The 21,674-nt window shown below is 41.2% G+C and overlaps 1 protein-coding gene across 2 annotated transcripts in view; it reads right to left on the bottom strand.

Annotated features, from left to right (window-relative positions):
* The window catches only part of LOC139471624 (neprilysin-like), a 76,387-nt gene extending 65,280 nt beyond the window's left edge, over positions 1–11,107 (bottom strand). For both annotated transcript variants that reach the window (XR_011653857.1, XM_071254014.1), the window contains exon 1: positions 10,854–11,107. Coding sequence is in view for 1 of the 2 variants with exons in the window: in XM_071254014.1 (XP_071110115.1) it covers positions 10,854–10,936 (83 nt within the window). In the remaining variant the exon portion in view is untranslated. The remainder of the gene's footprint in view (positions 1–10,853) is intronic.
* Positions 11,108–21,674: the final 10,567 nt, after the last annotated feature.

The raw sequence follows: 21,674 nt of genomic DNA, 5'->3' as shown, positions 1-21,674 counted from the left end.
TTATCACAATCCAATAATAGACCACGATACCGAAAATGAGTGCCGAACACATACATGGACGTAATTGGGGAATTTTACAAGGTTTGATAACATGGAGATATACATGGAGAGAAACTACTTTGCGAGGACACAGTTTCCATAACTGTTGGCCTCTGGGATTTATAGTTACATTCGACAGGCCAGGTAGATTCTATCTAGCAGTGACGTCTTATGTATTGGAGTAGCTTCCCTTTGACAAAGGGCAATTACTCTAGCTGACGGACCGATGGATTGCTGCAAAGGAATAAACACTACGTTAGGAAGGACTAAACTCAATGTATTTAGCCCTCCAAGGTTCGCTAGATACAATGTTTATTCCTAATACCGGATATTTACCATTACGAAACAAAGTCGCGTTGTTATCTCTATGTGTGCGTTAACACCGGTCAGGATCCCTAAGTCACAACAAAGTTAGAAGCAGTGCTTTTTAGATTAGTGTTGAGACGTATTTGGGATTCAGGGGTGAGCAAGTGAGACTGAAAAACATAGATGGCATTCGGGATTCAGGGGAGTGGGGCTGGGGGGAGTCTGGACCAGACAGTCCAGTGATTGATATCATGAGCATCGATCCAAGCAATTGGGATCGATGACATGCATCAACCAAGTCAGCGAGCTTGACCACCCGACCATCCCGTTAGTCGCCTTTTGGGACAAGCATAGTCACCTTTTCACACATTCATAGAAAGCCGAGTGAAACCGGAATGAACCGCCCAATCAAATATAGGATGCGTGGGTTCTACAAGCAATCAGACGTCAGCTATCTCAACGATTCGGCTTCATTTGGAACCACAACGATTTCGAAAATAAAAATACAGAACACAATGGGATCGCTACACTTTCAAGCATAACGCTACAACATCACAAATAATGAATCCTGCTTTACTGCGCTCAGAAACGACAGGTTATATAAATTATCCAATCAATATAACCTTCATGTGTTTCCTCTTTCGGAACTTGTCGTTTTAGTTCGTTTGATGCTGATTCAAATGCTTCGCTCATTCGTACGTCAGTGTGAAATCATCACCACTGCGCCAACAGGCTTCCGGAATTCGTGACCAACTCGTGTCATTCCAGGACAAGCCAAATGACGTAACGGAAACATGCGAGTTGTGACGAATCTTCTCCAGACAACGCTTCGACACTGCTCGTATCACCGAAAAGGTACTAGCGAAGGCAGTAACGAATGACTTACATAAATAGGCCAGATCTGCACTAGAATACCCACAGCATGGGGTACCCGGGACATATATAGTCCCGGAATACCCACAGAGACAAGCATGGGGTATGGTGGACATATATAGTACCGGAATACCCACAGAGACAAGCATGGGGTATGGTGGACATATATAGTCCCGTAATACCCACATAGACAAGCATGGGGTATGGTGGACATATATAGTCCCGTAATACCCACATAGACAAGCATGGGGTATGGTGGACATATATGGTCCCGTAATACCCACAGAGACAAGCATGGGGTATGGTGGACATATATAGTACCGGAATACCCACAGAGACAAGCATGGGGTATGGTGGACATATATAGTACCGGAATATCCACAGAGACAAGCATGGGGTATGGTGGACATATATAGTACCGGAATACCCACAGAGACAAGCATGGGGTATGGTGGACATATATGGTCCCGGAATACCCACAGAGACAAGCATGGGGTATGGTGGACATATATAGTCCCGGAATACCCACACAGACAAGCTAGGGTTATGGTTGACATATATAGTCCCGTAATACACACACAGACAAGCTAGGGTTATGGTTGATATATATAGTCCCGTAATACACACACAGACAAGCTAGGGTTATGGTCGATATATATAGTCCCGGAATACACACACAGACAAGCTAGGGTTATGGTTGATATATATAGTCCCGTAATACACACACAGACAAGCTAGGGTTATGGTTGATATATATAGTCCCGGAATACACACACAGACAAGCTAGGGGTACAGTGGACATATATAGTCCCGGAATACCCACAGAGACAAGCAAGGGGTACGGTTGACATATATAGTCCCGTAATACCCACAGAGACAAGCAAGGGGTACGGTTGACATATATAGTCCCGTAATACCCACAGAGACAAGCAAGGGGTACGGTTGACATATATAGTCCCGTAATACCCACAGAGACAAGCATGGGGTACAGTTGACATATATAGTCCCGTAATAACCACAGAGACAAGCAAGGGGTACGGTTGACATATATAGTCCCGGAATACCCACAGAGACAAGCTAGGGTTATGGTTGATATATATAGTCCCGGAATACACACACAGACAAGCTAGGGTTATGGTTGATATATATAGTCCCGGAATACACACACAGACAAGCTAGGGGTACAGTGGACATATATAGTCCCGTAATACACACACAGACAAGCTAGGGGTATGGTTGATATATATAGTCCCGGAATACACACACAGACAAGCTAGGGGTATGGTTGATATATTTAGTCCCGGAATACACACACAGACAAGCAAGGGGTATTGTTGACATATATAGTCCCGGAATACACACAGACAAGCAAGGGGTATTGTTGACATGTATAGTACCGGAATACCCACAGAGACAAGTATAGGGTGCGGTGGACATATGTTTCCCCCGAAATATCCTCAGAGTATATGGGGGACTATATGAGAGGGGCGGTCGGGTAGCCTAGTGGTTAAAACGTTCGCTTGTCACGCCGAAGACCCGGGTTCGATTCCCGACTTGGGTACAATGTGTGAAGCCCATTCCTGGTGTCTCCCGTCGTGTTTTTGGTGGAATATTGCTATAAGCGGCGTAAAACCTTACTCACTCACTCGCTCATGTTGAGTATTGGAACCTTTTTGCCCAGAATACCCACGGGGAGACCAATGTTGAGTATTGGGACCTTTTTGCCCAAAATACCCACGGGGAGACCAATCTTGAGTATTGGAACCTCTTTGCCAAGAATACCCACGGGGAGACCAATGTTGAGTATCGGAAACTCTCTGCCCAGAATACCCACGGGGAGACCAGTGTTGAGTATTGGGACCTCTTTGCCAAGAATACCCACGGGGAGACCAATGTTGAGTATTGGGCCCTCTTTGCCCAGGATACCCACGGGGGGACCAGTGTTGAGTATTGGGACCTCTTTGCCCAGAATACCCACGTGGAGACCAGTGTTGAGTATTGGGACCTCTCTGCCCAGAATACCCACGTGGAGAACAGTGTTGAGTATTGGGACCTCTCTGCCCAGAATACCCACGTGGAGACCAGTGTTGAGTACTGGGACCTCTTTGCCCAGAATACCCACGTGGAGACCCGTGTTGAGTATTGGAAACTCTCTGCCCAGAATACCCACGGGGAGACCAGTGTTGAGTATTGGAACCTCTTTGCCAAGAATACCCACGGGGAGACCAATGTTGAGTATTGGGCCCTCTTTGCCCAGGATACCCACGTGGAGACCAGTGTTGAGTATTGGGACCTCTCTGCCCAGAATACCCATGTGGAGACCAGTGTTGAGTACTGGGACCTCTTTGCCCAGAATACCCACGTGGAGACCCGTGTTGAGTATTGGAACCTCTTTGCCAAGAATACCCACGGGGAGACCAATGTTGAGTATTGGAAACTCTCTGCCCAGAATACCCACGGGGAGACCAGTGTTGAGTATTGGAACCTCTTTGCCAAGAATACCCACGGGGAGACCAATGTTGAGTATTGGGCCCTCTTTGCCCAGGATACCCACGGGGGGACCAGTGTTGAGTATTGGGACCTCTCTGCCCAGAATACCCACGTGGAGACCAGTGTTGAGTATTGGGACCTCTCTGCCCAGAATACCCACGTGGAGACCAGTGTTGAGTACTGGGACCTCTTTGCCCAGAATACCCACGTAGAGACCCGTGTTGAGTATTGGAACCTCTTTGCCAAGAATACCCACGGGGAGACCAATGTTGAGTATTGGAAACTCTCTGCCCAGAATACCCACGGGGAGACCAGTGTTGAGTATTGGAACCTCTTTGCCAAGAATACCCACGGGGAGACCAATGTTGAGTATTGGGCCCTCTTTGCCCAGGATACCCACGGGGGGACCAGTGTTGAGTATTGGGACCTCTTTGCCCAGAATACCCACGTGGAGACCAGTGTTGAGTATTGGGACCTCTCTGCCCAGAATACCCACGTGGAGACCAGTGTTGAGTATTGGGACCTCTCTGCCCAGAATACCCACGTGGAGACCAGTGTTGAGTACTGGGACCTCTTTGCCCAGAATACCCACGTGGAGACCAGTGTTGAGTATTGGGACTTTTTTGCCCGGAATACCCACGGGTACGGGACCGGAATCGGCAGGTGAAGACTAGGTACTCGGACCTTTCTGCCCCGGAAACTCAACATGGTATTGGGTATTGGAACCAAATTACCGGGAGTGCTGAGGCATGAACCCTTCTATCACAGAGATTTGAGATAAATCCATGGTTGATAAGGTCTTAACATGTTTTCACTCAAGTCTCAATAAGTTATATACAACTAAAACGCCAATGAGCGTGAGCGTCAACTGTAAACCTAGACACTGGAAACTGACACATGGAATATCTTAATGGGCCTATTTTGTCAGCTTTCCATGAAGTTTTCGCGCCCACGGGAAATCTAGGAAAAAAGCTTTCCGTGTTGATCGCCACAGTAACGTCGCCCGATAATAAATCTCCATTCTTGCCGGCAGCAAGGGAAATTTATAAAACAAGATTGATATAAAACCAAGCAAGCGAGACAATACTGATGGCTGGAGACAGGGATTCTAAACTCAAGTAACAGTGCATTTATCTTCATTCATTATTCTTGAGTGTATGTACCGGCTACTGCGGTTAATTCCTTGTTCGGCGGGATGCGTCATGCTGTCTGTACATGGCAATGGCCGGTGCCTGGACCCTGTTAAACGCCATGGATACAACAGTCGGGTAGGTTCAGAGCTCCCGGTGTGAGGAATATTCTCCTTTGGGGTTACAGGTAATCCACCCAACTGGGCCTGATGCAATCATACTCTCCATCAAAATCCACCACCACTAAAATCACCACCGCGCACACAGAGGATATCAAATGATCCACCCCAAAAGGTTCTTTTTGATACAATTGTCACATTATACGCTACACTGCAAAATACAACGCTACTCCTACAGCAGTACGCTCTTTCGTCAGTGATATCCCCGTCAATGAATTATATATAACGCTATACCTCCAATGTTAATTCAATGTCACCAATGGTAAGGTTACACCTTTAATGATTAGGCTTCACCTTCATCCATCAAGCCATCAGTCAGAACGCATCATCAGAGAGTTAACGGACTTTAAAAGTCCATTTTCGACCCTTGCCGAACTAGGCAGGAATTTCTGGGCTCGGTCGTAGCGCCACCTGGCTTTTACGAGTTATGTCCCTTCTAAGCCTCTCCTATGGACCAATCAGATTCCACCTCTCATATCACTTGCATTTGCTTCAAACAAAACGGCGGCGCCCAATCAAGACGATCTGATCGATAATCAAAATCTATATTGTGATAAAACGGGTCTTACATCGCGAAGTGCATCAAATCACGCGAGCACCTTGATTAAAAACATATAAAGAGTTAGAAAATATCTGTTGACAAGGAGTTGGCGGTGCACATTATTTGCAAATCTTGCAATCGACCGAACTCTGCACGACAGTTTACGAACAGGATTTCGATTTGGTTGCGCGATTTTGATTGAACTATGCATAGACTCGTAAGTCCAGCCAAAATGTAACCCAATGATACCAGCCCAGTTCGGCAAGGGTGGAAACTGGACTGTTATAGTCAGTTAACTCCCTTGCTCGGGGAGATGATCAGAACGCTACACATTTAATCACAGCGCTATACCGTCAATAGGATCGCTATACTTTGATTCATAACCATCAATGAGAAGCAATAGTTTCAATCATAACCGAACGCTTTCAGTGAAAACGTCACACTTTCAAAAATAATCCTGCGCCGTCAACGAGAACCCTTCACTTTCAATCATACCACTACGCCATCAAAGAGATAGCAATACTTTGAACCATAACGTTACGCCATCACTGAGAACGCAAAACTTTCAATCAAAGCTACATCATAAACGAGAACACTATAGTTTCAATCATAACGCCTCACCTCCAATGAAATTACACATTTAATGACAAGGCTTCACTTTCAAGCATAATGTTACACCATCAATGAAAACTCTACACTTTCAATCATAACGCTACACCTTCAATGAGAACGCTACACTTTCAGTCATAACACTACACCTTTTAATGAAGACTCTACTCTTTCAATCATAACACCGTACCATCAATGAGATCACTACACTTTCAATCATAACGCTACACCTTCAATGAGGACGCTACACTTTCAATCATAAGGCTACACCTTCAATGAAGACTCTACTCTTTCAATCATAACGCTACAACTTCAATGAGAACGCTACACTTTCAATCATAACGCTACACCATCAATGAGAACGCTACACTTTCAATCATAACGCTACAACTTCAATGAGGACGCTACACTTTCAACCATAACGCTGTACCATCAATGAGAACGCTACTCTTTCAACCATAACGCTAAACCTAAATGAGATCGCTACACTTTCAACCATAACGCTGTACCATCAATGAGAACGCTACACTTTCAACCATAACGCTACACCATCAATGAGAACGCTACACTTTCAATCATAACGTTGTCCCATCAATGAGATCGCTACACTTTCAATCATAACGTTGTACCTTCAATGAGGACGCTACACTTTCAATCATAACGTTAAACCTTCAATGAGGACGCTACACTTTCAATCATAACGCTAAACCTTCAATGAGATCGCTACACTTTCAGTCATAACGCTAAACCTTCAATGAGATCGCTACACTTTCAACCATAACGCTAAACCTTCAATGAGATCGCTACACTTTCAACCATAACGCTAAACCTTCAATGAGATCGCTACACTTTCAATCATAACGCTAAACCTTCAATGAGATCGCTACACTTTCAATCATAACGCTAAACCTTCAATGAGATCGCTACACTTTCAACCATAACGCTAAACCTTCAATGAGATCGCTACACTTTCAATCATAACGCTAAACCTTCAATGAGATCGCTACACTTTCAACCATAACGCTAAACCTTCAATGAGATCGCTACACTTTCAACCATAACGCTAAACCTTCAATGAGATCGCTACACTTTCAATCATAACGCTAAACCTTCAATGAGATCGCTACACTTTCAACCATAACGCTAAACCTTCAATGAGATCGCTACACTTTCAATTATAAGGCCACAACCTTACTAACAACCTGTTTTCCTGCAATGCAAGCTCAGACGTGTGACCACATGCACTCCCCCTGCACAGCCAGAAAATGATGAACTGTTATTTAATTTGTTCTTGAAGAAATGTTGTGATAAGACCGCTGGGGAAAAAATCAGCTTTGCATTAACTCTCCAGTTGAAGAATGACTTAGGAAATTGTTCGTCAGTCTTATGACGCAAGCATGAATGACTTCCGGACATAAAACCCCCTGATTTCAAACACAGCCGTATCCAATCTCTTGTCTAGACTACACACCACTTTACTTCACATCATAAAGTTTCCCGCGAGGCAACAGCAGTATATATAGTTAGTAACTACGTAGCAAATGTACATGCAGTGGAATCGAAAGTTTAGTTTAGGTCCGGATCCAAGTACAATCTTTTGGTATTACGTGGCCGAGAATCGAACCACCGACCTTCCTCTCTCCTATCCACGGAGGCGGTCGATAATGGCAGAGATCCGGATTATTCAGAGTCCGGTTTTGGCAGATTAAACTGTATCCAGTAATGATAAGATTGTTTGGGGGTCTGTTAGGATACGTTGGTGTCCCATTTTAGCGCGATTATGGTCCCTGGTCTGTCAGCACGACCCCTCTGTAAACCGCCGTTGTAAACTGCGGTGCTATTTTAGTGGAATTCTGTTCAACGCCGCGTTATGTCAAGCTTTGTTGATATATCACCTCAGTATAAATATCCTTATTGTGTCTACTGAACCAGTGTAAAAAAGCAAAGTTTTTGGCAGCCCACACGACCCCTTTGTAAACCCGCTTATCTGACGTCAGGGGGCACGAGTGGCCCAGTCGTCTTAGGCGCCGCGATTGGCTAAGCAGAGTTGCGTCCCTTAGGCACGCCAGAAACCTATGATTGTGAGTTCGAATCCCGGTTCACCCCGATTATGTTTCTAGGTTTGTCAGCACCATACCCGTGCTCGTGGGTTTCACCGAAGTGGTGAACGTCTGACACCTGCATCACTTCGGGCTTTCCTCCCACATTAAGCTGACACGCCGCGATATAACTGGAATACTGTTAAAAGCGGCGTTAAACCCAACTCACTCACTCACTATCTGACGTCAAGAAAGAGCGCTTTCGTCGTTGGGCTACCGCACACCGCCCCTTTGTAGAAGACCCGTGAAGATTCCGGGGTAGAATAGATCTTCAGCAACCCATGCTTGCCGTTACAGGTGACTATGCTTGTCGTAAAAGGCGACTAACGGGATCGGGTGGTCAGGCTCGCTGACTTGGTTGATGCATGTCATGGATTCCAATTGCGTGGATCGATGCTCATGATATCAATCACTGGATTGTCTGGTCCAGACTCGATTATTTACAGACCGCCGTCATATAGCTGGAATACTGCTGAGTGCGGCGTTAAACAACAAACCAACCAACCAACCTTTGTAGAACCCGAGTATTGGGCGTGAAGAGAGGCCGCTTTGGTCACCGAGCTACGTCACACGGAACTCGGAACTCGAGTGAATCCTTTGGTCTCTGGGGTCCCCAAACTCCTTTATAGAACCCGGGTAGATGACTGAAATGGCGAATGCTTGGGCCACTGAGCTATCCCATACCACCCATGTATAGAACTCGGGTATTTGATACCCATGACAAACGTCGAAGCAACCGAGCTACGCCCACACCATACCTCAGCAAGACAAAGAGTGCACTATATGTGTAATCTACTTGGTGAGTGAGTGAGTGAGTGAGTATGGTTTTACGCCGCTTTTAGCAATATTCCAGCAATATCACGGCGGGGGACACCAGAAATGGGCTTCACACATTGTGCCCATGTCGGGAATCGAACCCGGGTCTTCGGCGTGACGAGCGAACGCTTTAACCACTAGGCTACCCGACCGCCCCTCTACTTGGTGAGATCCGGGTTCCACTTCAACACAATTCACTGCCATGTGTTTCCATAATCAGTGTCAGCTGCGTATCTTTATTTATAAGGCGATCTAAAACTATCTCTTATTCATTCATTTCAAAATCCGGAAATTAAACGTAACAATCCACCACGACTGCAGTTTACGTCCGTGATATAAATTAGTACCGCTGTTCATCAAGGACCGAGTCACGGGGAGTGTTCTGACACGCGTGGTCCAATCATCGCCCAAAGGCAGATTAGCATCATGCCTTATACTGACAAGTATATGTCGCAACGAGGAGAAAAAATATTTTCTTAATATCGTTTTCTGTCATCCGAGTCTGTGACGCGTGTCCTCATTACCGAACCGAGTTTATGTATTCAAATATGCTTGAATAATTCAAAGTAGTAAATCAGGTTGCTCTGCATGTGAAATAACGACCAATGTTCAAATGATAAACCGACAATGGCTCTGAAAACATCAAAGAAACCGCCTTTGTTTCTCTTGTGCCAAGAGACAACACACCACGAACATCGCGCCTTGAGTTTCCCCCTGTAACAACGTGATTATATCGCTGGCGTATTATTTCGCACTCAGGGGCATCAAAACGACAAATAATAGGATTTTTTCTCACTTTATTTGTTTATCTGTTTAAACTGATTGAACGCCGTGAATAAAAACTAGTTATTCTCGCGAGAAAGCGATGCCGTATTCAGTGTGCACCTGGAATATGTTTAACACCTCGACTGATTGACTGTTTCAGACGCCTGATGTTTGGAAGATGCATATTCTGGAACGTGTTCTGTAATAGAATAACGACCTTAAGTTACACAATTGGTGCCAAACTGATTTCTGACGTCATTGCGGCGCGCTGGCATTTGATCTCGTTGGCATCGTGAATTCACACTCATATATATATATATATATATATATATATATATATATATATATATATATATATATATATATATATGCTGAATTGCAGGATGAACGATTATACAAGAATCCCAGGATATGCGTCATTGTGGTCTTTGTATTATAACAATCAACTCGGAATAATTAGGCTGTTACATAAGGTGTATGTTCTGTAATTATGCAATCGAGCACAGGGAAACATCGATTGTAGCTAAGACTCATTATTAAGAGCATCGGTGAAGGGAATGTGTTTGTGTATTTGTAATAATGATTTAGTTTCAATTTAACGTGTCGTTGGTAATAATTGCCAGGAACGAAAATATCAGCCATATAGCGACTGTTTTTTGCATAACGAACACTGAATAAAACAAACATAATATAAAGGTAAAATGAGTCCGCTATAAACAGGGTTGACTATAGTAGATGTACAACAAACACTTAACACAACAGATACCTCTACATGGTTTGTTCCTCTCTGCAGTGAATAAGTGTACAATTGCCGAACCTCGAAGGTGAACAATAACCAAATCTTTTCGTGGTCACTGGAATATTTCTACGGATATTAAACACCTATAGCAAGCTTAAATACGAATAACACAAAAGCGGTTTACCATCACGGTGCCACACACGATAAAAATATACATTCTTCCAACGAAAAGGAATATTGATAGGACTTATACTATTAGGTACTTACGTGATGGCTGGCTTTTCTGTAAGGGCAATGTTACTACTCGTCAAGGCGATGCCGTTCTCAGCTCTCCCTCCGTTGGAAGCCATAGTGTCCCGATCGTTCCTAAAGTACTCCGCTCAGTTAAATCAACCAGCTTTGTCGCTGACGGACGCTGAGAACCCCCCTGAAACACGGCTGCGACAGTCACTGGTCTCGCAGTCCTCTCGCCTCAGCTGTGTCGTATGGCATGGTGTGTTCGTTGTCCAGCGGTCGGCGTCTGTGTTACCTACAGGTGGTTGTAGCGTTGAGTTTGCACTGCATAATTGGGATATATATAGAGAGACAGAACCGATACACGCTTATAAAGGGGAGGTACCGCGCGTTAATCATCCATCGTAACGTGGTGTACATTACTCGCAGAGCTTGATTGACAGAACTGTCGCGCACTGCTGAGTTTCAAGATGAACGGAATATGTTCATTAAACGGTCATTTGTACGGAGTCGGGTCCTAGGGCAGCTAACTTCAGGACATGGTTAACAGAAGGGCGGGCGGGTTCGGTTGCGATCGTTAAGTGCTTTTACATAACCTAAGATGAAGTGTTTAGGAGGGATGGAATGTGTAGGATAGAAAGAGTGATTGGAGGATTCAGATGTTGCAAACAGCTTCACTAGTATTTACCACTTAAAGAGTAGTTGAGTGTACACACGTTAAACCACACTTCAGGTGAGAATGTTTTAGTGTTGATCTTTCCAAATGTATCGTAAACATGAAACATGCTCCTGCTGTTTTATGGTGACATTTAATTAATATAGCTTTCAATACAATAAGCGTTTTGTCGAAGGATGTGGTGTCAAATGATCCAATTCCATCAGCTGACGTATTTATATTGAATAACTACCAATGTTTCAACCAAATTTTATTTGTATCAAGTGAGGTGAGGTGAAATAGGGTTTAACGTCGCGTCCAAGATAATAACACTTTTAGAGCGACGTGCATGCACGTGCGTACGTGTGTGCGTGTGTGGCTGCTTGTACTAGTCCGGACTGATGCCGATTCATAGTGCTTGCCCACTGAGATTCAATGCCACAGTTTAACATGAATAGCCCACTCAGACACAGTATACTGACTCCGAGCCGACCAGTCCTTGTTTTAACCCCTTAATGTCAAGCGCCAGACAGGGTAACAACAAGTACCATCTTTTAACGTCTTTTGGTTAAGCGGCTCTCGGACGCGCAACGAACAGGCCAGGGAGGCAGTCCATATTGGTATCGGGAAGACAACCGTATTAATGGTCAAATACATTATTATAAGTATAGCTGGCGTTTACATAAAGAAGACTAGGGTCTTCAATGGTCCAATACAATTAGTATAACTAGCTAATAAATCAAGCAGGCTAGGGTGTTTAATGTTCACATAAAATAAGTATAAGTAGCTAATACACCAAGAAGACTAGAGTGTATAATGTTCACATACAATAAGTATAACTAGCTAATACATCAAGAAGGCTAGAATGTATAATGTTCACATACAATAAGTATAACTAGCTAATACATCAAGAAGACTAGAGTGTATAATGTTCGCATACAATAAGTATAACTAGCTAATACATCAAGAAGACTAGAGTGTATAATGTTCACATACCATAAGTATAACTAACTAATACATCAAGAAAGCTAAAATGTATAATGTTCACATACCATAAGTATAACTAGCTAATACATCAAGAAAGCTAAAATGTATAATGTTCACATACAATAAGTATAACTAGCTAATACATCAAGAAGACTAGAGTGTATAATGTTCACATACAAAAAGTATAACTAGCTAATACAGTGTATAATGTTCACATACAATAAGTATAAGTAGCGTTTTCACCAAGAAGACTAGAGTGTATAATATTCACATACAATAAGTATAACTAGCGTCTACATCAAGTAGACTAGCGTGTATAATGTTCACATACAATAAGTATAAGCAGCGTTTTCACCAAGAAGACTAGAGTGTATAATATTCACATACAATAAGTATAACTAGCGAATACATCAAGAAGACTAAAATGTATAATGTTCACATACAATAAGTATAACTAGCGTATACATCAAGTAGACTAGAGTGTATAATGTTCACATACAATAAGTATAACTAGCGTATGCATCAAGAAGACTAGAGTGTATAATGTTCACATACAATAAGTATAATTAGCGTGTTCACCAAGAAGACTAGAGTGTATAATGTTCACATACCATAAGTATAACTAGGTAATACATCAAGAAAGCTAGAATGTATAATGTTCACATACAATAAGTATAACTAGCGTATACATCAAGAAGACTAGAGTGTATAATGTTCACATACAAAAAGTATAACTAGCTAATACACCAAGAAGACTAGAGTATTTAATGTTCACATACAATAAGTACAACTAGCGTATACATCAAGAAGACAAGAGTGTATAATATTCACATACCATAAGTATAACTAGCATTTACATCAAGAAGACTAGAGTGTATAATGTTCACATGCAATAAGTATAAGTAGCGTTTTCACCAAGAAGACTAGAGTGTATAATGTTCACATACAATAAGTATACCTAGCGTTTACGTCAAGAAGGCTAAAGTGTATAATGGTCACATACAATAAGTATAACTAGCTAATGCATCAAGAAGACTAGAGTTTTTAATGTTCACATACAAAAAGTATAACTAGCTAATACATCGAGAAGACTAGAGTGTATAATGTTCACATACAATAAGTATAAGCAGCGTTTTCACCAAGAAGACTAGAGTGTATACTGTTCACATACAATAAGTATAACTAGCTAATACATCAAGAAGACTAAAGTGTATAATGTTCACATACAATAAGTATAACTAGCTAATACATCAAGAAGACTAGAGTGTATAATGTTCACATACAATAAGTATAAGTAGCTAATACATCAAGAAGACTAGAGTGTATAATGTTCACATACAATAAGTATAACAAGCTAATACATCAAGAAGACTAGAGTGTATAATGTTCACATACAATAAGTATTACTAGCTAATACATCAAGAAGACTAGAGTGTATAATGTTCACATACAATAAGTATAACTAACTAATACATCAAGAAAGCTAGAATGTATAATGTTCACATACCATAAGTATAACTAGCTAATACATCAAGAAAGCTAGAATGTATAATGTTCACATACAATAAGTATAACTATCGTATACATCAAGAAGACTAGAGTTTATAATGTTCACATACAAAAAGTATAACTAGCTAATACATCAAGAAGACTAGAGTGTATAATGTTCACATACAATAAGTATAACTAGCTAATACATCAAGTAGACTAGAGTGTATAATGTTCACATACAATAAGTATAACTAGCGTATGCATCAAGTAGACTAGAGTGTATAATGTTCACATACAATAAGTATAACTAGCGTGTTCACCAAGAAGACTAGAGTGTATAATGTTCACATACCATAAGTATAACTAGGTAATACATCAAGAAAGCTAGAATGTATAATGTTCACATACAATAAGTATAACTAGCGTATACATCAAGAAGACTAGAGTGTATAATGTTCACATACAAAAAGTATAACTAGCTAATACATCAAGAAGACTAGAGTATTTAATGTTCACATACAATAAGTACAACTAGCGTATACATCAAGAAGACTAGAGTGTATAATATTCACATACCATAAGTATAACTAGCATTTACATCAAGAAGACTAAAGTGTATAATGTTCACATGCAATAAGTATAAGTAGCGTTTTCACCAAGAAGACTAGAGTGTATAATGTTCACATACAATAAGTATACCTAGCGTTTACGTCAAGAAGGCTAAAGTGTATAATGGTCACATACAATAAGTATAACTAGCTAATGCATCAAGAAGACTAGAGTTTTTAATGTTCACATACAAAAAGTATAACTAGCTAATACATCGAGAAGACTAGAGTGTATAATGTTCACATACAATAAGTATAAGCAGCGTTTTCACCAAGAAGACTAGAGTGTATAATGTTCACATACAATAAGTATAACTAGCTAATACATCAAGAAGACTAAAGTGTATAATGTTCACATACAATAAGTATAACTAGCGTATACATCAAGAAGACTAGAGTGTATAATGTTCACATACAATAAGTATAAGTAGCTAATACATCAAGAAGACTAGAGTGTATAATGTTCACATACAATAAGTATAACAAGCTAATACATCAAGAAGACTAGAGTGTATAATGTTCACATACAATAAGTATAACTAGCTAATACATCAAGAAGACTAGAGTGTATAATGTTCACATACAATAAGTATAACTAACTAATACATCAAGAAAGCTAGAATGTATAATGTTCACATACCATAAGTATAACTAGCTAATACATCAAGAAAGCTAGAATGTATAATGTTCACATACAATAAGTATAACTAGCGTATACATCAAGAAGACTAGAGTGTATAATGTTCACATACAAAAAGCATAACTAGCTAATACATCAAGAAGACTAGAGTGTATAATGTTCACATACAATAAGTATAACTAGCTAATACATCAAAATGACTAGAGTGTATAATGTTCACATACAAAAAGTATAACTAGCTAATACATCAAGAAGACTAGAGTGTATAATGTTCACATACAATAAGTATAAGCAGCGTTTTCACCAAGAAGACTAGAGTGTATAATGTTCACATACAATAAGTATAAGTAGCTAATACATCAAGAAGACTAAAGTGTAAAATGTTCACATACAATAAGTATAACTAGCTAATACACCAAGAAGACTAGAGTGTATAATGTTCACATACAATAAGTATAACTAGCTAATACACCAAGAAGACTAGAGTGTATAATGTTCACATACAATAAGTATAACTAGCTAATACATCAAGAAGGCTAGAATGTATAAAGTTCACATACCATAAGTATAACTAGCTAATACATCAAGAAAGCTAGAATGTATAATGTTCACATACAATAAGTATAACTAGCGTATACATCAAGAAGACTAGAGTTTATAATGTTCACATACAAAAAGTATAACTAGCTAATACATCAAGAGGACTAGAGTGTATAATGTTCACATACAATAAGTATAACTAGCTAATACATCAAAATGACTAGAGTGTATAATGTTCACATACAAAAAGTATAATTAGCGTGTTCACCAAGAAGACTAGAGTGTATAATGTTCACATACCATAAGTATAACTAAGTAATACATCAAGAAGACTAGAGTATTTAATGTTCACATTCAATAATTATACCTAGCTAATACATCAAGAAGACTAGAGTGCTTAATGTTCACATACAATAATTATACCTAGCTAATACATCAAGAAGACTAGAGTGTTTAATGTTCAGATACAACAAGTATAACCAGCTAATACATCAAGAAGACTCAAACTGTATGACAAGTATAAATTGATTATTGCCCTTAGTACATAGAGACATTGCCTCAGTTTCACATTGGGAAATATGAGGTGTTCACATAGACACCAGCACCCAGCATTGCTTCTGGCTTTCCCCCGACATCAAACTGGCACGCCCTGATACAACTGAAATTCTGTTCAAAGCGGTGTTAAACCTCACTCACTTCAAAAGTACTGGGCAGCAAGAGTTGTGTTGAGTTGAGAATTAAAGAAGGGAGGGTAGTGTGAAAGGCCCGATTGTTCATCTACATAGGAGATGGTTTCATCTCTTAATTCAGAGGGGGGCACGGGCGGCCCAGTCGTCTAAGGCGCCGCGATTCGCTGTGCAGAGTTGCGTCCCTTGGGCACGCCAGAAACCTTTGATTGTGGGTTCGAATCCCGGTTCGCCCCGATTATGTTTCTAGGTTTGTTAGCACCATACCCGTGCTCGTGGGTTTCACTGAAGTGGTAAACGTCTAAGACCTTCATCACTTCGGGCTTTCCTCCCACATTAAGCTGACACACGGCGATATAACTGGAATACTGTTAAAAGCGGCGTTAAACCCAACTCACTCACTCACTTAATTCATAACTCTCGGAGGTACATTAGCATAGCGATTAATGACAAGTGGACGGGGCGACAAATGCAACATTCCAATGATGCAATGAGACGGATGTCCATCAACATGGTGAGAGTTCAGATTAGAACTATAAATGTATAGTGTCAACGATGTGTGTGTGTGTTTGTTTGTTTGCGTTTCTCTGTGAGTGTGTTTGTGTCGGTGTCTCTCTGTGTGTGATTGTGTGTTTATTTGTGTGAATGTGTGTGTGTTTGTTTATGTGTGTTTGTGTGGGTGTTTGTTTGTTTGTTTGCGTGCGTGCGTGCGTGGACACATGGTGGACGTCCAATCCCTCCATAAAGCCAGTCACTGAATGATATGACTTATGTGAGCTATCTGACAGAGATGCGTGTACGTGCGTGACTGCGTGCGTGTGTGTGCGTGCCCGTGTGTGTGTGCGTCTTTGCGCAGCATAAAGGAAGGACAACTGGGTGGAGGTATGGGTTTAAAAAATATTCTTAAATGTATGGACAAGAAGAAGACAATACATATGAAGAAGACGAATGGCAAGGAGGAAATGTGCAAACCTATTGTGTTATGAATGTAACGCAGCCAACATCCTGACTGGTAGTATGATCAGACCACCTGTTCAACATCACGCAGTAGCAAGCCCCCCACGCCCACTCATTTCTGTTCTTGTCTCAAGGTGAAACGTTTCTACCTGCTTTGCAATATTACATTGAGGCCCCCCTCATCGCCAGACTCTTTATTCTCTCCTCTTTCTTGACGTTTATATTATTTTATTAGCAGTAAACTGTTTGACGTGTCTGAACTGTTGGTTTGTTCTATGCTGTGACGTTCTACTGTGGAAGTTCAAAGGAAACATTTTCTTTTATGACACCGCATAACGCACAATGGTATGGTGGTAACTTTTATGACTAAACTACGAACAGGTTGAATATGAACGTCTCCTATCTGCAAACTACATTTAAATAATAGTTATGGTGGTAAGAATGGGCTTCATATCCGCTGAACTGTTATTCGCTGAACAGACTTGTTTCCCTCAGTCGTGGCAGGACCCGATGACAGCGGGTTCAAATTCCAGACTCGCCCTGATTAAGATCCTTGTTTTGATTGCACTATACTCGTGGTCGTGGTGGTAACAAACGTTGTATATATCGTCAACGTTGTCCGTGATATGATTTAAACTGAATTTTATCTCACCTTTATCTTAACTCACTCAGAATCAGAAAAGAGGTTTTTAAAAGAAATGTCAGCCAACCTTATTTCGTTTAGGTTCAAGAAGGTGCGTCACTCTAAATCCAGCGCGTCAGTCATTTTTATTGCCAACAAAAATATATTTAAAAAAAATATATATTGATATAATTCCCGTGTCGTATGAAGCATACATTGTTATCCGTGAAATACAATTTGACAGCTGACATTATATTAAAGGGCCGAGTGCGCCAATTTTTTGTTTGTTATCTTGGTGGAGAATATGATATTAAGTGTTGCTCCTGCGTTATTTTTGTTTTCAATATTCCGTCCTCCTCACTTACAATGTGCCCGACACAATTAATTATTCTTGTGTCGCCTTACCTTTACCACAATGCCTGGACACAAACTGACTGGATTAAGCGTTTAAACGTGTGCACGCTGAACGATCACATTGAAAGGAAATAGGTCCTGGCAAAATGGCACTCCAAGCAAGTTTGATTGAAGTTTCTTAAAAATAATTTCACTCTGCAAGCACACATTTCATGACCCATCTCACATAATGTCTCAATTTTAAGCGTGGCATTTATTACAACTTCCTTCCTTGGATTGAAAATTGAAATTGCCGTCCTTCAACATCTTGTTCACATCGCCTACACCTAATCAAAGACATTTAATTTATCGTTACTAAATACATAGGAAAAGGAAATTTAATATCTATTTTTTGTTGTAATTTAATGCAAAAGGTGTGTATGTTTGGAATAACTTTTAATCCGGGATTTTGATTGCTATACAGTTTGACGTTTGATTGGCTAGTTCAAACAATATATGAGATGGTTTGTCCTGAAATGCCCTGTCAAAGTTGAATGGTATTAAAGTGAGCCAGGACAATATATTTCATACAAAGTGATGTTTGGTCATTCGTCTGATCAATGTTTTATCATAGGAAATTTCATTCACAAAACTAATACCTGGCAACAGGAGACAGAGCGACACGCCCTAAAAGCGGGTTGGTGTTGCAATCCGGCTAACCGGGTGTGACCACCACTGGCGTTAATACGGACGAGGCAGCGGCGGCGCATTGAAAACACCAGATGATTGAAAACAGCCTGGGGAATGCTGTTCCAAATGTCAACCAAAGATTGTGCCAACTGCACGAGCAAGCGTTACCGGGTGATTCTGGTCCTGTCGTAGACGTCGACTCATCTCGTCCCAAACATGTTCTGTGGGGGGGGAGGTCAGGAGAAACAGCCGGCCATGGCAGTACAGTAATGGTTCTGGTCCTGTCGTAGACGTCGATCCATCTCGTTCCCGACATGTTCTGTGGGGAAGAGGTCAGGAGAAACAGCTGGCCATGGCAGTACAGCAATGTAATGTTGCCTTAAAAAGTCTCATTCAACGCGTGCAACATGTAGGAGGGCATTATGCTGTCGCATCGAGACTTTACGTCCCTGCGTATGCACAAAGGGTATATATACGACATTATTTCGACCGATGTCGTCCCATCCCATTCAAGTGAACAAAATACTGTTCCAATCTATTGTGGAAGCCTCAGTGGCTGAGTAGATTAGATCACTGACTTTGTGTGCCGGCGATTAAGTGCCTCACACTGAGAGTGTAGACTCGAATCCCGAATGGGACTCAGCCCCCGGAAGTACAAGAATTTGAACTTTACTAAGAACTGGTATCCCAAATATAACATTTGTTGCATTTGAACACTTTCTAAATGGCACTGTGTAATCATAGGAACTCCGATGTAAAAAGAGTCTTTTCTTCTGGACCTCAGATGCTGTCTACACCAAGCTGGGCGTGCTTGATGGTGACTTTAAGGCAGAATTGGGTGTATTGCTGGACGTCGGGGCCGGATGTTGTGCCCCTCAACCGTTGCCTACGAGTTGTTTAGGTGGCAGTTTGAGATTGATTCCGTTGAAATGCACAACTCGAAAATGGTTGTCTTGTTGGCGTGACGTCACACGTGGACTTCCGGTCGGTGACAAGTCACGAGAGTTACCCTGCTGAAGATGACGTCTTCAAAGAGATGATGTTTCGTTAATATGAACATTAGATGTGAGACAAGTTCGTTTTGCGCCATCCCAGCGCGTAAACGTTGATTCTCAGCAATCCATAACATACGTATGCTTTGTTTACGCTTAAATAATTTTAATTTAATTTTTATAATCAACTGATAGCTAACCAATCATTGTGTGGTTTTACATTTAAAAAACAGGAGTTTGTGTATCATTCTCCCAACAAGCAGGAAAACATCCAAATTGTGCTGCGTGCATGAACAGCAAATTGATAATTGCAACATCGAAGCCTGGGAGATGTCTGCAGGAATAGTTTGTGAATAAATATATTATATTGAACTTTATAATAACGTTATTGTCCGCTAGTAATATTAACTGACACAACAATGCTGCTCCCAAGGACTTCGAGTTAACAAGGCTTCAAGGTAAAAAGTCCGAGATGACATCGGGCATCGACTTTTTCCGACACCCCATAACTCGGGCAGGAATGGTGTAGGGATTTCACTGTAATCAATGTAACGCCATATCCTGACGCATATAGCTCGTATAACATGACGGGCGTTTTTGAAGACAGGTTATTTGTTGTCATGTCATTTTGTGACCGCTGCAATGGCCCTCTTGTCTGTGCGTGCGTGCGTGCGTGCGTGCGTGTGTGTGTGTGTGTGTGTGTGTGAAGAACAGATGATTCAACGTCTAACAAAAATGACATGATGTTTGTCAAACATGCTTGCTTCATGCGATGAGGGAATATATCAAAGCTTGTAAATACATTAAACTAAATTGTGTTATAAAAATGAAATATGTACTTTAGCACTCACTCATTCGTAGCTGACGTGTATTTTCGTACGACAATTTTATTTTGGTCTAATGGCTTTTAAGTGCCCTGCTACTGTTTTTTTATGGTTAAACGTGATTTGTCAATTTTGCTATCAGGATTAAAAAATTATTTCTGGCAGGCCCGGTCCTAATCATTGACGTCAGACCAGCCTGTTCACAGACTTTGTACTCAGTCATTGAGAAAACTGCTTTCAGTCGTGTCTTTTCATTTTGCGTTTTCTGAGATAAACAACCTCTATGTGTGAATATATTGCCGCAGTTTTGACAATTTTGATATCGTGATATGCACGGTCACATCATTTAGTATTAACATGTTCTACATTTGTTGGGGTAACCTACAGGTGTTCACGCCGAAGACCCGGGTTCGATTCCCTAATGGGTATACGCATGCTCGTGGGCATCACCAAATCGGTAAACCTGTTACACCTACAACAGTTAGAGATTTCCTAGTCTGCCATACAGACCCGGAAACAAATATATCCAATACAGCCCATGCAAGTCTAGAATGTTTGACACGTCTAGATTACTGCAGTATCAGGATATGAAGAAAGTTTCTGGGATCCCTTTTATTATATTTTATAACTATATTTCTGTAAAATATGTTCATTTCAGGACAAGATGTTAGTCCGGTGACTTCCTTCATCATCGAGGCGGTCGGGTAGCCTAGTGGTTAAAGCGTTCGCTCGTCACGCCGAAGACCCGGGTTCGATTCCCGACATGGGTACAATGTGTGAAGCCCATTTCTGGTATCCCCCGCCGTGATATTGCTGGAATATTGCTAAA

This window comes from Haliotis cracherodii, unplaced genomic scaffold, assembly GCF_022045235.1.
Source record: "Haliotis cracherodii isolate W230 unplaced genomic scaffold, xgHalCrac1.p SCAF_23, whole genome shotgun sequence".
Taxonomy (NCBI): Eukaryota; Metazoa; Mollusca; class Gastropoda; order Lepetellida; family Haliotidae; genus Haliotis; species Haliotis cracherodii.
The sequence above is the reverse complement of the archived record's forward strand: the minus strand, read 5'-3'. Positions and strand labels throughout refer to the sequence as shown.